Below are 18,404 nucleotides of genomic sequence, written 5' to 3'. Positions count from 1 at the left end.
GACTTTGTCAATTCATTAATGCTCCCAGCCTCCAACAAATTGGAAGACTAAAATAATCCTCATTATCAATATCATTATGTTTTTCTATTGGTATGGTTCAAGGGTGATTACAAGGATGTTGGTCCAAGACACTTTTTTCTTGGCTGCATAGCTTGCATTTAAGGCTCACACTCCCCAATTGCAATTAATAGCTACCTCATCCTTTCATGTGCACCTTTGGTTTCTTCCTTCTTTTCCTCAATAGCTTTTTCTTTGGCAAGTGGATTTGGATGAGCTTCTTTTTTTCTTTTCTTTTTTCATTAGCTTATCAACTTATTTGGTTATTTATAACCTTTTAAACACTTTTTTAAAAATTATTAAGTATAGCAGTCTTCATATTTCCTCACGGGTCCTCAAACTAATAAGACACTAAGGCATAGGAAATGGTCCTACAATATTGTCCATATTAAATATTTGTATCTTAAGTATAGAAAAGAAATATGATTAAACTAATCTCTGAGAAAGTTAAAAAAGCGATTGCAATTGCAGCTGTAAATTAAGAGTACATGCATTCGAATAACTAAATTGGTAAAATATTTTGTCATCAAATAAGAAATTTGGAATCAAATCTTGTGTGCACCAAAAGATACCCATTGACATCATAACATGAACATGATAAAAAAACAAGAATCATAAAACTAATGCCAGAATTTGCAATCATATCATTTTTATTATTAATAAATAACTAAATCAAATATAATTCAGAAAGACTTAATGCTTAATATGATTAGCTACAAAGGGTCACGAAAGCACCAATTACTTTTAAACCAATGCAAATTATTAATAAAACAGTTGGGAAATACAACACTCTTTATTTCACTTGAAATTGACAAAATTCATTTCACGTTTTCAGATTTTATTTTTTTGATCAGACATTGTATAGAGTGTCACATTATTTTAAAAATAACATGACACTGGATATGAAATTAGAGTAGTAATGTTTAATATGAAACATAAAATAATCAATTTTAAATGGAAAGAAACCTTTGGAAAAGAAGACAAAAACAATGTCTATATTAATTAGAGAATCTAGTGACATTGATTATACATCTTACATACCGGAGTCCAACCATTATGGGTTCATACACCCCAGTTTTAAAACACAAATATATAGACCTTGAGGGAAGATTGAATGCTTCTTGAGTCTTGACTGACTAGTGAGTATTTACAATGAGTTTAGCTTCAAATTGGTATGAAACAATATTCTTTCAATCCATATATTGTGGCGATTAAAGAGGTTGTTCATGTGTAATTTCAATCATATAATTTTTCTAAAGTATTATGTGATCTGTTCAAATAATATAGATAAATAGTTTTATAAATTATTACTTAATAAATTAAATGTAATAACTTCAAAGCTTATAAATTGTCACAAATTAGATGGGAGGAAATAGCTCAAAAGTAGTTGAAAGCTAAACTTTTTCCATTTACAATTTACATACAAATAATTTGAAATATTTCTATGAAGGAGCTCCTGGACTTTGTCGATTCATTTAATGCTCCCTGCTTCCAACAAATTGGAAGTCTAAAAAACAACCCCATTATCAATATCATTGTGTTTCTCCCTTGGTAAGATTCAAGGGTGATTACAAGTATGTTGGTTCATGACACTCTTCTCTTTGCTGCATAGCTTGCATTTAAGGCTCATTAACCCCAATTGCAATTAATAGCCACACAAAGTTGACTGTGTTTATCTCAAAAAAAAAAAAAAAAAAGTTGACTGTGTTGTACTTACTACATTTTTAATCATTTGGCCATTATTACTTACTTCACAGCCCAATAAGATTTAAGCCATAGTAAATCATGGTGCATTTTCCATCACAATATGGGCATGACAAAGTGTTCATCTTGATTTTCCAACAACAAATGGGGATGACAAAAAAAAAAAAAAACACACAAGCACAAACACTTTGGTTATTGCAACTATTAACGTTGGTGTTAGCGAGCCCCACAAATACGCGTGCACTTTGCCGCATAGCTCGCTGACGCAGTCGGCGATAGACTTGGACGTTAGTTTGTATGAATATTCTTCAGAAACATCCACTGATTTTTTTAATGCCTAATTTCATCATCCTCGGTTTATGGAAAGGACATTGATGCCCACATTGTCTGCTTTACTCAACATTACTATGTGTTTAAATTATCTTTGTTAAATTTACACAATCAGATTATGATTTTTTTTTTAAAGCAGTTTGAGAAAAAAGACAAAACTTGGGGTTTGTTGATGAATTAGACTCAATCATTTGGTTCATTGGTTAATACGACTATATAGTTGAATTTAATTGAGAAATCTATCATACAACACTTAATTGTACAAGACAAAACTTGGGTACTATACTTTTTTTTTTGGTGGAGTAAATTGGGTACTATACTTTAACTCCAAGGGATTGGGACAAAAAATACAATCTCAAACTGAGGAAACAGCAGTTTTGCAATGTTTATTGGACATTTGGACTTGAAAAGATGAAACAATTGTATCATTTGTTTCATTCAGAATTCTTGACAAAGATTACCAATTTACAATGAAGAAATCCAAATGCTTCGTTTAAGGCATCCCCTTTGGACTTGAGCATGACACCCTTCAAGGGAAAAGTGGTGTATACTAACGAGGTCAGAAAGGAACTGTTATGAGTGCTTTTTGGCGTTTCTATCATGAGCAACAAAATAATGGTGTTTGCAAAAGAAGCATAAAGAGCAAGAGCAAGAGCTATGATTGGACTTCAACAATCTTTTTGTCCTTTTACTTGGATAGTGCTAGACGATCAATTTCACGTTTATAAAGTCATAAACTGCTCCCATTTGCTGGCTTGCACTTGTTATGAAAAGTTTTTGTCCTCGTGTAAATATAAATATCATCTGCTACATTTATACTCTGAAGTCTCAAATCTGAATTTGTTTTACTTCACAGAAAAGAAATAAAAATTTAGCCCTTTATTATTACTCAACAAATCATTTTGACAGAAAGTGCACATAAAATATATACATGAAATTGAGTAGCAAGTATCCAAAGTTTGGTCATGAACAGAGTTTTGGTACGGATCTAGCATTGCCAAGGATAGATAATCTTGATCTCATTATGTTTGCCATCTCTGTCTGCATTGTACCACAAACCTTCTCCAACCCCATCATCTTCCAATGCATTCCTTGCAAATCTGCTCTAAGCTTCTTGGTCTCAGAATCCTCCTTACCTAAATTTTCCTTAGTGTTGCTACAAAACAAAGAGTCACAGAAAGTTAAGAGATGGTGGGTGTCTGGGAGTGAACATTTGATCATGGATTGTTGTGTAATAAGAGCCATCTGCACAGTTTGTGAAGGAAATTTTGAGTTCCAGGATAGATCTTTCAAAACTTCTTCTGAGAGCTTCTCATGGTTCAGTGCACAACAGACACTCCTCTTTTCTTCTTCACATAATCCAGCATGAACCTGTGGAAACCTGAAGTCAGTACAAGGATTGAAATTTTGTAAAAACATGGAGTATACCACTTTTTGTGAAGAGTTAAAATTTGAATAGAGGAACAAAATGACACTTGAACACTATTTCCATAATTAGCACCAAACAAGCTAAGCTTTTTATTGAATGTAAAGTGCTAATTCCATCTATCAGTGTAAGAAACATTGCAATATGGTACATACCTCTAGAAACAAATCCATGGCTAGGTAAACACGATCATAAGATGCTCTGGCATAATCTGGTAGCAGCAATACTAATGCAGTAAACTTGGAAGGTTTCAGATGGGAATCTGGAGCCACTTCCACAAGGTATGAATCCAACAACTTGGTAACCTTTTTTAATCGACTTGTAAATGACAAACTACCGCCTTCAAGGAGGAATGCTTGTACTAGCCTTAAAACCAAATTAACATCATAGAAATAAGCTCGTTTATGTGGAGATGGAGCGAGCAGATAATCAATTGTTGCTTGATCCAACTGTGAACCCATCAGGCTCTCTAAATTATTTTTGTAAAATTTACTGATTCTCAAGCCTAAAGCCACTCGATAAATTTCAAATAAGCCCTTGCAAGAAAGAGAACTCCTATCAAGCAAAGAAAGCAGACTAATTACAACCTCTGTGATTTTGCGCTTCTCAGCTGTTGCTGCACCAATACATCTTGATTTGTGATAATAGAAGAGAAACTTATAGATTGTAGCATGGTTGACTTTCAGGGAGACCATTGTCTTGATTAACTTGTCTATCAAATCAACATTCAAGAAAAAAAGATCTTCAAACCACCAGGTTAGTTGAGAAGAGCTGCTTTTCAGGCTGTCAATGCTTGTATCACAGGAAAATTGGAAACTAGAACTATCTGAAGAACATGTATATGGGCTTGCAATACTAGGCAAAGCAATCCTTCCTATCAGACAATCCAAGATACACTGAAGCATAACTGAAGATTTTGTGGCAGGAAGTAAATTTTGGCACTGTTTCAAAGCTTCCAAGAGCTCAGACCAAGTCCAAAAGTTGATCCCTTTAAGAGATTTCTCAGTTTGGTCTATTAAACTATGTCTACTAGAACCATTACCATCCATCTCCAAAAAATGAGCAGCACAGTTTAGGAGAAACATGTTCGAGGGTGTTATCATAGTTCTGCCATTGTCGTAGCAAAACCTTGCCATGAGCTCAAAACCCTTTGCACCACCTGGAAATTCATTGAATACCACTTTCAAGTTCCTTGCTGTGCCCTTCAAATTACCAAATAATTTGCTAAATAAACTTGAGAAGGACATGAGAATTTTCTGCAAGTATGTATGACACAACAGAGTCATATGGCTAGCAAAAAGTACAGAAAATTAACTACTCTCAAACTTAAGGGAAAAAAAAGAAAAGAATGTTCCTGTTTTGTTTTCTACAAGAAGGAAAAGAGGGAAATCGTTTAAGAAATGGGAGCAAAAGACAAAAGATTTCATTTTAACATTCTTTGATTAATGAACCAAACAAGAAACTTGTTCACAAGACTCAACACTTTGACATCTTAGAGCTTGAAAGGCTACTAACTCATGAAGCTTTTAATTCCACTAAGAAAAATTAGCAATAGATATAAATGACAAACAAAGCAGGAGGTCTAAAGATCTTTCTAATGCTTTGAGAGATTAAGGTGTAAAAGAAGTAAACTTTTAACAGATATGAATGCCAAACAAAGTGAAGTGTTTACCTTATGGACCATAAAAACTTCTTCCCCATTGACATCCACCTCAAGATCACAGCACCCTTCCATTGTTCACATAAACAAATCTGAAAGCCCACCTAAAACAAACGTTCATGCAACTTGAAAAGGTTTGGAAAAGATGGACTTTTCAGACTGATCCAGAAGGATAAAAAGGGATATAAAGAGTTGTGCACCAAGGAGGGAAAGATAAATAGTGGAACTATTTGTCATTGAACTTTCTGTTGCTCAGTCAATTACAAGTATAGAAACCATGTTTGTTACTACTAATAAAGAGACAATGAAGGGAATAAGAAGCAACTAAGGCATTTTAAAATGATATAAATAATATATAGACTAACAAAGATTCTAGGAGAGAACCAACTCTTTCTTGGAAGTAGGTAATACAACATTATGACCAAGCAGTTAATATCGATATACACATTGCACTTCTAGGACCACATCATTTGCAATAATTTGATGACATGTGTAACTGTGATTGGTGAAAAATCACTTTCACATGAATCCACCATTTTTTCTCGATAAACTCACAGTCATACATGTTAAGGTTGTGACAACAATTGTGGCATGAAAGTTGCGTCTATAAACTCTCTTTTCTGGAGGTCATGTACCTCACAGCAGGCATTGCGACTTCACTTAGGAGAACAAATAGTTGCTATTGCAAAACTCTTGCTGCAAGATAATATGGGAATGAATTAGAGGATATGTGGGAAATCCAAGAAGCCAATATTTACAAGCTCAGAACCCAAAACTCTGACCAACTTTAGGGTCCAACATAAATATTTTATTCCACGTGAGAATTCTTGCTTGACACAGCTAGCCCTTTCCTTTTCCGTTACTTATGCCGCCAATTTCCTAGTGGCTTGATTCTGTAACGAAAACTACCGCTTAGTGGATACTGGATCCCACCACTGAGAGTCAGAATTAAAGAATGCATTCTAATAGGGAATAAGTGTGGTTTTAGAAAATTTAAGATTTTGATACAATACAGTGTTTTAACATCAGTTGAATCGGGTTCAATCTACAACGGAAGTCGCTGTAAGTCAATGAAAACCTACCGTAAAAATTAACTCTTGAAATCATTTCCCCATATTTGCCTCTTTATACCGTACAGTGGAACCCTTCAGACCACTTTTATATAATCTTAAAACTAAATATAATATTTAACCCATAAATAAAAATCAAATTCAGCAACTTCAACCACTCTCTTTGACCTTTATTTTTTTGGGGGTAGGCTCTCATTGAGCTGCCCGAAAGGAAAAAAACGAAACCAGCCCATTCTCATTGTAAACTACCAAATAACACCACCAAAACCATGAATGCAAATTGTAAACTGATGCTACAATGGCCTCAAATCTCAAGTAAAAAAGACAACAGAACACTTTCTCCTCTAAAAAGATGAGGAAAAGTACAGTTGCCCAAGGAGAAAAGGCACAAGAATAAATTAAAAATAATGTGTAGTTGTAAAAGCAGATGGCACCAGTCAGCTAGATTATTGGAGTTGTTTTTGTATGACAAATCATTTTTCTGAAGAAAACCAAGAAAAGAATCAGGTGCAGGTATCATCGCTAACAAGCTGCAAGTATTTTTTGCAGCTTGCACATACCTAATGTTACATCACCACACATTCTTCTTACCACAATGGATGCCCAATTGCCCACCAAACCACTCATAAATCTAGTAACCATTAATCTGAGGCCTTGGGGTTGGACCAGTCAGCCTTGAAAAAGGCATTTGGGTCCGGCCAGGGAGGACCTTTTGACCAGAAAACTGATCTGCTATCTTTGGATCAGAGACTGATTTAGAGAATGCTTGGGCAAGCTCAACAGCCGAAGCTGCTTTCCCATAGCGTAGACCACCAGCATCAGGGGAGGCTGGTTTTGGCTGCTCTACAGGCTTGCGCCAAGTCTCTGGTGAAGGTGGCCTCTCCACTTGCTGCTGCAGTTGCTGAGGCTGCTGCTGCTGCCTTTCAGTCTCTCTGTTGTTATTCCTCCTGCTCTCATTACGCCAGTTCCTCCTCTGCATATCAACTCTCTCAGAGTCTTGCCTGTGATCTTTCCTCTCATATCTCTTTCCAGTCATTTGATCAAGATGAGGATTCTCAGTTTTTTCACTGTGGCGAGCAGGAATTGCATGCCCATGAACTCTTTCAGTCCTAGGAACATTTTGTTCAACCCTTCACAAAACAATAAGTCATCAGTTAGAATTAGTTTGAAATTTCAAATGGTAATTAAGAGACAATAGAGTTGTAGTAAAACAAAAAGAAAAGATTTGAAAGTCACTACCTATCAGATTGTTGAACCAAGTCCAGGTTGTTGATTCCAACATCATCAACCCCTCGCTCCTTCAGAACCTGAGAAGTGGATTAGCTATGCTGTCAAGGTAGGAACATGAAGCCACTGATGACTGAATAACAGAAAAGAAAGAGATCAACACAGGACAGTACCCTTCCAGAGACTATGAAGTAGTGGAAAATGTGGAGGAAGGGGGGGAGGAACAAGAGAAACAATATTTTCAAACTAATAACCATTATTAATCCTCCCCCCAAAAAGCCCCAACACACACAGAGAGAAACCATATGTGATAACATATAATTGTCAACATCAGCATGAAGATGCAACAAAGAAAATTTGTATATGACATTGCAAATTAATGAATTAAATATAAATAAAAAAAACTCACCAGTTCTCGTGGGCGAGCACCACCAAACAACATATTCCTGCATCATTCACATAATTTGCCTCAGTACCATCGAAAAAGCCCAGTATCCAATAAAATGGAACCACAGAGAAGCAATTACATACCAATTGTTTGAGTAAGGAGAATAATACATTGTATTACTTTTCCTAGGGAATGATTGCACCAAAATTGAAAGCAGAAATATAAACCAACTTCTACCATATTCAAAATTTAGCACAACCCTTATTCCATGAATATCTGATTTTGCAAACTACCATAACAGCAAGAGATGAGAAAAGCTTCTAATCTGAAAGTCTGGAACTCAAAAATAAATGGAAAAAGAATTTAGTGGACATGAAAACGTGGTTTCACCATTCACTGGATCCCAAAACTAATTTCTTTTAACCAGTCAAAGAAACCAAGGCCAGCTCAGTCTGGTATTATACTAAGAGTGCTTTTTATATATTCTTGACTATTTATGAAAATAGTATACGGAAGTATGGCATACCAACAAAAAACAAGCACAATCCACTCTTAGTTTATCTTTTTTATCAACACACACACAATCAAGAAGGAAAAGATATACTCTCGATTAATCATATCATAAAAAAAACTGTACCTATACCTGATTTTATTTTTAAAATAAAAATAAGAGTCTGTTTAAATACCGCTTATTGCTGAAAATTGAAAACACTGCAGCAAAATAATTTTTAGATGTGTGAATAGTACCGTGAGATCCATTTTTAAAGTTATTTTTACTGAAATCCGTACTTGCGGGTCCTGTGAACAGTGCACGGGACCCACAAAAAAAACAGACTCCAACTTCAACGCAAACGCGTTGCTTTCCAAACCCAGCCTAAGAACTACCACTAACCCATGCGCCTTCCTAAGCAGTTATATGACCATGAAAGACTGAAATCAGTTTCTAACCAAACATAAAAGTCAGCTTGGTTGCATCTTTCTTATGGACACTTCCAGAACATTGAAAATTTAAGATAAAACTTAGGCACGGGAGTAGCAGGCCCCAACAGGAAAAATAATAATAATAATAATAATAAAAAGGACATTTATTTTCCCCAAACACCTCATATGCTAACAACTGCAAGTGTGCCAATTTTGCTGTCTTGTCATTGACAGTAGCTTACAAATATTCAATGTATTCCAAGAACTTTTATTTAGTCACCAATACTGCAACCAAATTTGAGGCTAAAGAACTTAATTTTACAAATAAGCCCAAATTACCCTGTTCAATACTTTGACATTCCTATTTCATAAATGTCTATTAAATTCCTATATACACAACTCAAGCAACCAAGGCATCATCACTCTCCAACCCCTATAAAAAAAAAAAAAATCCTTTAGATAGATAATTTTTTATATTTGGTAGGACAGGAAGATTACTATCAGTAAATATCTCCATAGGCTTCATTTGAGCCATGATAACTATTACTACCATAAATAACCTAGGTCACCCAAGATAATGTTCTCAAACCCAGACCAGAACTCTTATGATGAATTGATTTTGAAGAATACATGACCTTCCTCAGACTTTACAAAACCCATAGTTGCACTGATCATAACATCCCAACCAGATAGTTGAACATGTACATTCAATACTGATTACTGAACCGAACCCAGAAGAATGAAATCGGTAAGATGTTCACATTCTAGTGTACCTATTCCATGCCCAACACAAAGACATTTTATTGCAACCTTGTCTATGTTCTGATTGTTACACTACTCCTGAGGTTCAGTCACTTTATTTTATCTATTAGCTTGTGAGTTGTACAATTTTATCCATCAACATTACATCACTAGTCAAAAGGGTAACTCCAAGGGATTGAGACAAAAAAATACAATCTCAAACTGAGGAAAAAGCAGTTTAAGCAATGTTTATTGGACATTTGGACTTGAAAAGATGCGACAATAGTATCATTTGTTTCATTCAAAATTCTTGACAAAGATTACCAATTTACAATGAAGAAATCCAAATGCTTCATTTAAGGCATCCCTTTTGGACTTGAGCATGACACCCTTCAAGGGAAAAGTGGTGTATACTATTGGGAATGTTGTCACTAAAACTGTCTTGGATTTTCTTAATCATAGTATTGTCCCATCAAAGTTCAATGAAACTCATATTGTTTTGGTCCCAAAGATTAAAAATCCAAAGAAAGTTACCGATTTCCGCCCTATTAGTCTATGTAATGTGATGTATAAACTAGCCTCCAAAGTTTTGGCTAATAGAATTAAGAAAGTTTTACCAAAATTTATTAGTGATACCAAAAGTGTTTTTGTGCAAGGAAGGTTAATGACTGATAATGTTTTAGTTGCTTTTGAGACTATGCACCATATTAATCAAAAGAAGGGAGGAAAAGTAGGAGAAATGGCTTTAAATTGGATATGAAGAAAGGCATATGATAGAGTTGAGTGGATTTGTTTAGATAAGATTATGGAGAAATTGAGATTTAATACTAGATGGAGGGAATTGATGATGCTTTGTATTTCTTCTATATCTTATTATATCCGTATTAATGGGAGGCCTAGAGGTGATATATGTCCTCAAGAGGTTTAAGACAAGGTGATCTGTTGTCCCCATATCTTTTTTTAATTTGTGTTGAGGGTCTCTCTGCTCTAATTAAAAAATTTGTACATAATGGTTTTATGGATGGGGTGACTGTTTGCCGGGGGGCTCCTACTCTTTCTCACTTATTCTTTGCTAATGATAGTTTGATCTTTTTTAAAGCCACCTTGAATGATTGTGACTCATTGCAGCGTGTGTTATAAGTGTATGAAGATGCCTCTGGCCAACAGTTGAATAGGGCAAAAACATCCTTGTTTTTCAGCAACAATACTGATAGATCTATTAAAGAGGAAATCAAGTCAAGATTTGGAGCCCAAATTATTAAACAGCATGAAAAATATCTTGGTCTTCCTTCTTTGTAAGGGAGGAATAAAAGGAATACTTTTAATGCGGTGAAGGAAAAATTGGCTAAGAAGTTGGCAAGGAGGAAGGAAAAATTGTTGTCAAAAGTAGGAAAGGAAGTCTTGATTAAGGCTGTTGCACAAGAAATTCCTACATATACTATGAGCTGTTTTAATATCCCTGATGCCCTCTGTGATGAACTGACAGGTATGATTCGGAATTTTTGGTGGGGACAAAAGCAGGATGAAAAGAAAATGGCATGGTTGAGTTGGGAGAAACTGTATGTACCTAAATAATGTGGTGGGTTGGGGTTCAAACTTATAAAACCCTTTAACCTTGCTCTCCTGGCAAAACAAGGTTGGCGACTTCAGTTGGGTTAGAATTCAATTGTATACAAGATTTTTAAGGCTTGGTATTTCAAGGATTGTGAATTTATCCAAGCCTCTTTGGGAAATAAACCATCATATGTTTGGAGGAGTATTTTTGCTGCACAAAAGATTGTCAAAAAAGGCATGAGATGGCCTGTTGGGAATGGGCATGGGATTAGAATTTGGGATGACCCGCGAGTTCCTAATTCTTCTTCTTATAGAGTGGTCTCTCCTAGAACTACTATCTATCCTTATTTGTCATCCCTGTAGCTGTGGCTAATAGATTGGAGCGTATTCAGAGAAATTTTTTATGGGGATCTTCAAAGGAGTGTTTTAAATATCCTATGGTAGCTTGGGAGAAGGTGTGTTTACCATTAGAAATGGGTGGTTTGGGGATCAGAAAGTTAGTGCATTTTAATAAAGCCTTGTTAGGGAAATGGTTATGGAGGTTTGGAAAAGAAGGCACTCATCTTTGGAGGAGGGTTATTGCAACTAAATATGGAAAGGGTCAAGGGGGGTGGACTACTAAAATATGTAGAAGGGCTCACGGATGTGGTCTATGGCATGGTATTCATGATGGTTGGGAGAGTTTCTCCAAACATGTGGCCTTAGTGGTGGGTGATGGAACTCATATTCGTTTTTGGCATGATAAGCAGGTTGGAGATAACTCACTTAAAATGCTCTATCCTCAATTGTATGTGTGTTCTAATGACAAGGAAGCTTGCATTTTTGATGTATTATGCTATCAAGAGGGTGGAAATGATAGAATTTGGAATTTGAGATTTCACAGGAATTTTCATGAAAGGAAATTAGAGGCTGCCTTCTCGTTCCTTGAGTTCATTCAATCTTGGATTCCTAGGGGTGGTGGGAGTGACACTTCATTCTGGTGTCTTAACGGGAATGGTAGGTTTGACACCCGGTCCTATTACAATAACATTAGGGGTGCAACTGCCTCCATTTTTCCGTGGAAGGGTGTTTGGAAAGCTAAGAACCCTAAAAGGGTGGCATTTTTTGTATGGATAGCAGTTCATGGGTCGATCCTTACATTGGATAATCTTAAGCTTAGGGGGCGTATTTTGGTGAATCAGTGTTGTATGTGCCATCACGATGGGGAAATTGTGGATCATCTCCTCCTCCATTGTCCTGTAGCTTACTCATTGTGGGTTCATATGTTTCAGATCTTTGGGATCCAATGGGTCATGCCAGGCTCTGTGGAAAGTTTGGTGTATTGTTGGAGCTATTGGCTGGGAAAATTTAATTCAAATATTTGAAATATGGTTCCTGGCTGTTTGATGTGGATTGTTTGGACGGAAAGGAATCGGCGCTCTTTTGAGGATACCGAGAAATCCTTGGTTCAATTACAAGCCCTATGCCAGAAGATTTTATTTGATTGGTCTAGGTGTTGGGGCTTCTCGGATTGTTCCACTACCTTGGAGTTTATTTCTTCTCTTAGTATTGCACTTTAAGTTTGTTCTGGCTGTTTGTTGCTGTATGTTTGTTTGTTGCATTTCCTTGTGTTCACCATCATGAACACCTTGTATTTGCTTTTTCCTGTTTTTCAGTTTGTTTAATAATACTCTTATTACCTATCAAAAAAAAAAAAAAAAAAACTCTACCTCCACAGGTTTCTATGATCAGTCATCTGATTGATTATGATAACAACTGTTGGAATTTGGATTTGCTTAAAAGGATGCCACTGATGCTTCTGTTTCAGATGGGGCAAATATGCGTATGTTTTGGAGGAAACTTTGGAAATTGCGGGTCCCTCAAAAAATTAGACATTTTGATATCCTACCAACAAAGGCAAATCTGATGCATAGACATGTTCTAATGGATGATACTTGTGAGGAGTGTGGGGAAAATTCAGAAACCTTTCTCCATCTTTTTTGGGAGTGCCACAGTGCTCATGAAACATGGGCTTCATTTAAGAACTTTTGGATTTTGGCTCCAATACATTTTCAAAGCTTCATGGATTTCCTTTGTTTTGTTTTGATGGAGGCAGATTGGTCTAGTGAGCATTCTACTATGGCAGTTTTACTGGTTTGGACTCTTATGGACAAATAGAAATGAAGTTAGACAGGGTGGTATGAGGAAAAATGGAAGAGAGTTGTTTTTGAGGTGTCTGCACTATACAGAGGAATATAGGGCAGCTTTAATAATTCCACTGAAGCATTCTCAATCTCTAGAATCAAAATGGTCTCCTCCGCTGATGCCTTTCTATAAGGTAAATGTTGATGGGGCTGTCTTTGGGAACCAAAAAGAAGCTGGTATTGGGGTTGTTATTAGAGATCAAGAGGGGAACTTTATTGCAGGTTTGAGCAAGAAGTTTAAAGCTCCTTTGGGTGCTATAGAAGTGGAAGCAAAGGCTTTTGAAACAGGTATTACTTTTGCAAAGGAAGTAGGCATCCTGGAATTTGTGTTAGAAGTTGATTCACTGATCATTGTCAACGCCCTGTGTGAGAAGACTCCAGCACCCTCCTCAGTGGCATCTTTAATTTATGGGATACAAGCTGGTTCAAATGAATTAAGGAATGTTATTTCTCTCATGTTTGTAGGAGTGGGAATTTGCCTGCTCACTTGTTAGCTAAGTATGCTTTAGGCATTAGCGACTATTCTGCTAGGATTGAAGAGAGTCCTTGTTTTCTAGAACAAGCTCTTATCCAAGATGTACCTTCTGCTTTGATTAAATAAAGTTTGTGTGTTTTATCAAAAAAAAAAAATCTCTCCACTACCAAATGGGGACAATTTGAGGTTGAACCAATGTAATGGATTGGAAGAAGGATTGGGACAGGGCAACCATGTACGGCCACTACACAAGCCCAATACTTCAATTTGAACAAGACCACCTTTTTTTTTTTTCTTTTTCAGGGTAAAACAACCAAAATAATACACATGAAGTCCAAGAAAGAGAAACCCAATTCAAAATTTTTTAATTAGAATGCCACTCCTAGCAATTGATTGCCTCATATTACTTCACTAAAATCACTAATGATGCCATATTTAAAAAATAAATTGATAAATGGCATCTTAGAATATAAAACAAATCTGTGCTTATGGACACAACAAGATAATGTATGGGACTGACTTTGAATGGAAAAGCAACGTCTCACCTCAAGATTCAATGATTTTTTGTTTTTTGGCCAAAAGACTCATTACAAATTTGCAGGGTTATCATTAGGATTATGTAAAGACTTTTGAAACAAATACAAACAAGATGTCAATAAAAAAACTAAAAGTTAGAAATTTAACATAATGTCCAACAAGAAAATAAGTCACAATCATGTCTAAGGCATCAATTTTGATATTTCCTTTTTGTGATTCAGAGTATGTTTTTTAAACTTACATCAGTTAACCCTGTGGATTACTTTATGCTCAAAAGATTGTGCCAAGTGGCAAATCCACCCCCCATTAGTATAAAATAGCGGGCAAGTATGGGTTTTAAACACCACCCCACCTCCCCTCCCTCAAGTCTTTACCTAACTAAAAACTTTATGCTCAAATGATTGCTAATGTCAGGCCAAACAGATCTTTTGTTCCCTAATAAAATAGTATTTTTGTAGTTGTCATCTTAAATCACAAAAATATACATTTTTGATATGTAGTCCATATGATAGTTTTGATAAGGGAGAATCAGTAAGAAACCCAAAATCAGTTACTGACCTCTCTCTTTCAGCATTTCCTTCCAAATGCTCAGCAGGCTGTGACCGAGGCTTTAAATTCAATTTGGGACGCTCCACAACCTGCTTCACACTCTCAGTGCTAGCTATGCTAGGTTTTGCAGGACTCATATTTCCATACACTTCATTAACAGTTTCAGTATGAGCAGTGTCACTCACCCGCTGATAGCCCTGTATAGTCCATGAAATAATAGGAATTAAGTTCAAGGAACGTAAAGTGAGCTAAACATTCTTTATTATATACAAACGCTCAATCGAGTAACCTTGCCAATACCTGTGTATGATCGACAACAGGAACAGGTTGTTCTGAACTTTCCAATGGCTTAGTCCTTGGAAGCAACTTCAACTTAGGCCGCTCGGATGGCTCCAAAGGCACTGGGGAATGCAATTCAGACCCACCAAGTTTTCCATCATCACGAGCCAGATGAGTCCTATCCACATGAATCACTGGGTTCCTCTCTTTCAATTCCGAATACACAGGAGCCACAGGAGCCCCAGCTCTTTCGTAATCCGGAAACTCCTTCCTACCAACCCGAACCCCGTCCTCAATACTCAGACCCCTTTCAGCTTGTCTCGCCAATGTAGCATCATGATATTCTCTCCCACTCGCAACATCCACAGTATCATAGCCGCTGCCACCAGCACCACCACTGCCACCAAAGTTCTTAGACTGAAAGCCACTCTCCCTTTCGGGCGACCTAGCAGCCTCAACATCACCCTGATAAGGGGCCGGTTGCTTCGATTGCCATCTACCCGAAGACACCTTATCAAGTGCACTAGCATGAGCAAACTTCGAAACAGCATTTTGTCCAGACAATGCAGCTTGCTGCACTGGTTCATTAACCCCCATTGCCTCTTTCCTGGCTGCCCACACATTCGTATAACCCCCACTATTCGCACCTAAATTCTGCGAACTAACCCCAACAACACTACCCGCCTCATTAACCTTCCCGGCAATCGAATTCACATTCCCACTTGCACTTCCACTTCCACCTCCACCCAATCCTTGCCTACTCGAAAAACTCCCACTCGGCCCATACTCGGGCTTCAGCTCAACGCGGGCAGACGGGACCCGAATATTATCATCACTAATGGTCCGCCGCGGGGCAGACACCCCATCAAGCGGCTTCCGCTCATCCTCATCGAAATTCCGCCCAATGTTAGCAGCGTGAGCGAGAAACGGAGTCTTGTCATCAAAATGCCTCGTCGCGGGAGACGAGTGCGGCCGTGACCGGTGATCGGGTCGCCCCATCGGGTTCCCCCACGGGTTCGGGCGGTCGTAGCCCGGACGATCCGACGGCCTCACAATTCTAAAACAATAATTAATAAATAAATAAAAAAGCAACAAATGAATACATAATAACTAGGGTTTGTGAATACAGATCTAGTGGGAATTGAATGGCAGATCTAAATAGAGAGAGAGAGAAAGGTAAAGGTGAAAGGGCAAAAATGGTACTTACACACCGGGAGCAGAGGGAAGCGGGAGATCAGTTGGGATAGAGCCACCGTGAAAGTCCTTCAGAGTCATCGTGTTTCCACTCCCTTTCTTCTTCGACATTTCCTCTCTCTCTCTCTCTCTCTCTCTCTCTGTGTATATATATATAGAGTTGTTGTTATGGTTAATGGTTTTTATTATTGGATATTTCCTCTGTCTCTCTCTCTATCTCTCACGCCTCAGAAGCCTCGCGTCACGGACATCAAATTCCCCAATTCAATTCTCCGCTTCTCTTCTTCTATAAACATAAAACACTAGAGATGAGAGAGAGAGAGAGAGAGGAGAGGGCTTTCTCGCTTGTACCCGGTTACGCTTCTACAGTTTGTTTACTTATCAATCAGGTCCCGCCCCGTCACCCACTTTTCCTTTTTTTTTAATGGCATACTCTTTTTACATTGGAGCGTGAGTGTATTTTCGTGTTCATCAAATAAAAAAATGACACTCTTTTTTTTTACAATAATAAATTTTTTTTTTTTATGAAATGGATAAGTTTTCAGTGGGCTTGTTTAACAATAATTCTCGGATCACAACCTTCGGCTCTCATGGTAATCGTTTACTATTTTTAAGAGTGTATAGGCCCACCTAAATTTGGGTCGGTTTTCATGGATGGGTGAATTGCGTTGAATTGTCAAATTTTATTTTACTATGAATAGGTCTATAATTTATAAATTCGACTCATATCCAACTCACTCATATTTAAAATATATATTATATGATTTTATTATTTATTCTTTTTTGTTTGATGAACTACCAACAAATTTATAATCTTCTATAAAAAAAAATTAGATTTATAATAATCAATAAAATATGCTTTTATTTGTGTTGGTTTGATACACTAATAAAATAGTTTGCGTTGATTTTTATAAACTATCCACATACTTAGGTTTGAATAGTAAATTTGTTATTATTTGTATTGGTAATTTTATAAATTTGTTGTTCTTATGCTAATCTTGTTTTCTTTTTATAAATGTCCTTCCCATGGGATGAACTCAATTCACATGAGTTGGGTTGGATCCCTATTATGTGTTGTGTTGGGTTGTGTTTTTTTCAATCTAATCATGGTGAGTTGAATTAAAAAACTCCCACAACCTAAGTTATGTATACCACTAAGACACTAATTATATTTAACCTTTATAAATCAATGTGTCATCTATTATAAAGAAACAATTCAAGTATTTGTATCATATATAATTGATTGAATAGAAGTTGTGAGTAGATGTGAAAATAATGTACAAGTAAAAATTTTTTTTTTTTTAATTAAGAAGAACAAGTAAAAGTTCTTGATCCTATGATGAGCGTTTTTTTTTTTTTTTTTTTTGGGAAATTTTGCTTTTCATGTGACAGACAGGATAACTTTATTGGAAAAATCAAACCACGTCAGCAAAATAGCCTAACACAAGGAAAATACATTAAACAAGCATGGGTCAAGTCTCTTCAAACTGAAAATGAAGCCTAGAGGATTATTTTTAAGCCCAAAAGTCTTCTAATCTATAAATGGGTTGGGTATGAGACTCAGCACCACACAAAACGGTTTCAAAGGCCGAAAAGTACATTTCTATATGAGATGGGTATGAAAGCCCGCCAAAGGCCCAAAGTCTGTTTCTTCACTTTTTAGGCCTAAGAGCCTAGATTTCTTCACCCAGCATATTAGACTTGAAGCCCATGACACTCTTCATCGAAGCCCAAGTCCCTTATCTATGCATATATAGTGGGTCATGAGATGCAAAACTTAACTTAAAAAAAAGGCTAAGCGAGGGAGAGGTAATTCGACTAATTCACGCGCGCGCGCGCGCGCACACACACACACACACATATATATATATATATATATATATATATATATAAGAACCAATGCCTAAAATCATGTAACTTATGGCAACATTTGGTTCTTTCCCTAAAAAGAACTCGGATTTGAATTCTCCCCTGTTATTGTAAAAACACCAATGATAATTAAGAATTATATATATATTGACTTTAAAAAAGAAAGGATCAATAAAAACATCAACAAGAAGTAAATTTAAAATAATTGAGAAGAAAAAGAGCAGTTGGAGAATAAATTTA

At 36.5% G+C, this 18,404-nt stretch overlaps 2 protein-coding genes across 3 annotated transcripts; both read right to left on the bottom strand.

The window, feature by feature from the left end:
- Positions 1 to 2,880: 2,880 nt before the first annotated feature.
- Positions 2,881 to 6,384, bottom strand: LOC142636347 (BTB/POZ domain-containing protein At3g22104-like). The gene is made up of 3 exons (XM_075810536.1): positions 5,190 to 6,384; positions 3,673 to 4,773; positions 2,881 to 3,462 (listed from the first exon to the last, which is right to left on the bottom strand). The coding sequence occupies exons 1-3, from the start codon at positions 5,250 to 5,252 to the stop codon at positions 3,055 to 3,057; spliced, it is 1,572 nt and encodes a 523-aa protein (XP_075666651.1). The 5' UTR covers positions 5,253 to 6,384; the 3' UTR covers positions 2,881 to 3,054.
- A 98-nt stretch (positions 6,385 to 6,482) lies between these two features.
- LOC142636346 (uncharacterized) lies at positions 6,483 to 16,661 on the bottom strand. 2 transcript variants are annotated; one of them, XM_075810534.1, is made up of 6 exons: positions 16,309 to 16,661; positions 15,123 to 16,158; positions 14,832 to 15,019; positions 7,884 to 7,920; positions 7,487 to 7,554; positions 6,483 to 7,377 (listed from the first exon to the last, which is right to left on the bottom strand). In XM_075810534.1, the coding sequence occupies exons 1-6, from the start codon at positions 16,404 to 16,406 to the stop codon at positions 6,879 to 6,881; spliced, it is 1,926 nt and encodes a 641-aa protein (XP_075666649.1). In that variant the 5' UTR covers positions 16,407 to 16,661; the 3' UTR covers positions 6,483 to 6,878. The 2 variants fall into 2 exon arrangements, with proteins under 2 accessions (XP_075666649.1, XP_075666650.1); XM_075810535.1 differs by having other exon boundaries at positions 16,313 to 16,661.
- Positions 16,662 to 18,404: the final 1,743 nt, after the last annotated feature.

Source organism: Castanea sativa, chromosome 5 (genome assembly GCF_040712315.1).
Source record: "Castanea sativa cultivar Marrone di Chiusa Pesio chromosome 5, ASM4071231v1".
NCBI classification, from domain to species: domain Eukaryota; kingdom Viridiplantae; phylum Streptophyta; class Magnoliopsida; order Fagales; family Fagaceae; genus Castanea; species Castanea sativa.
This window is presented reverse-complemented; position numbering and strand designations above follow the sequence as displayed.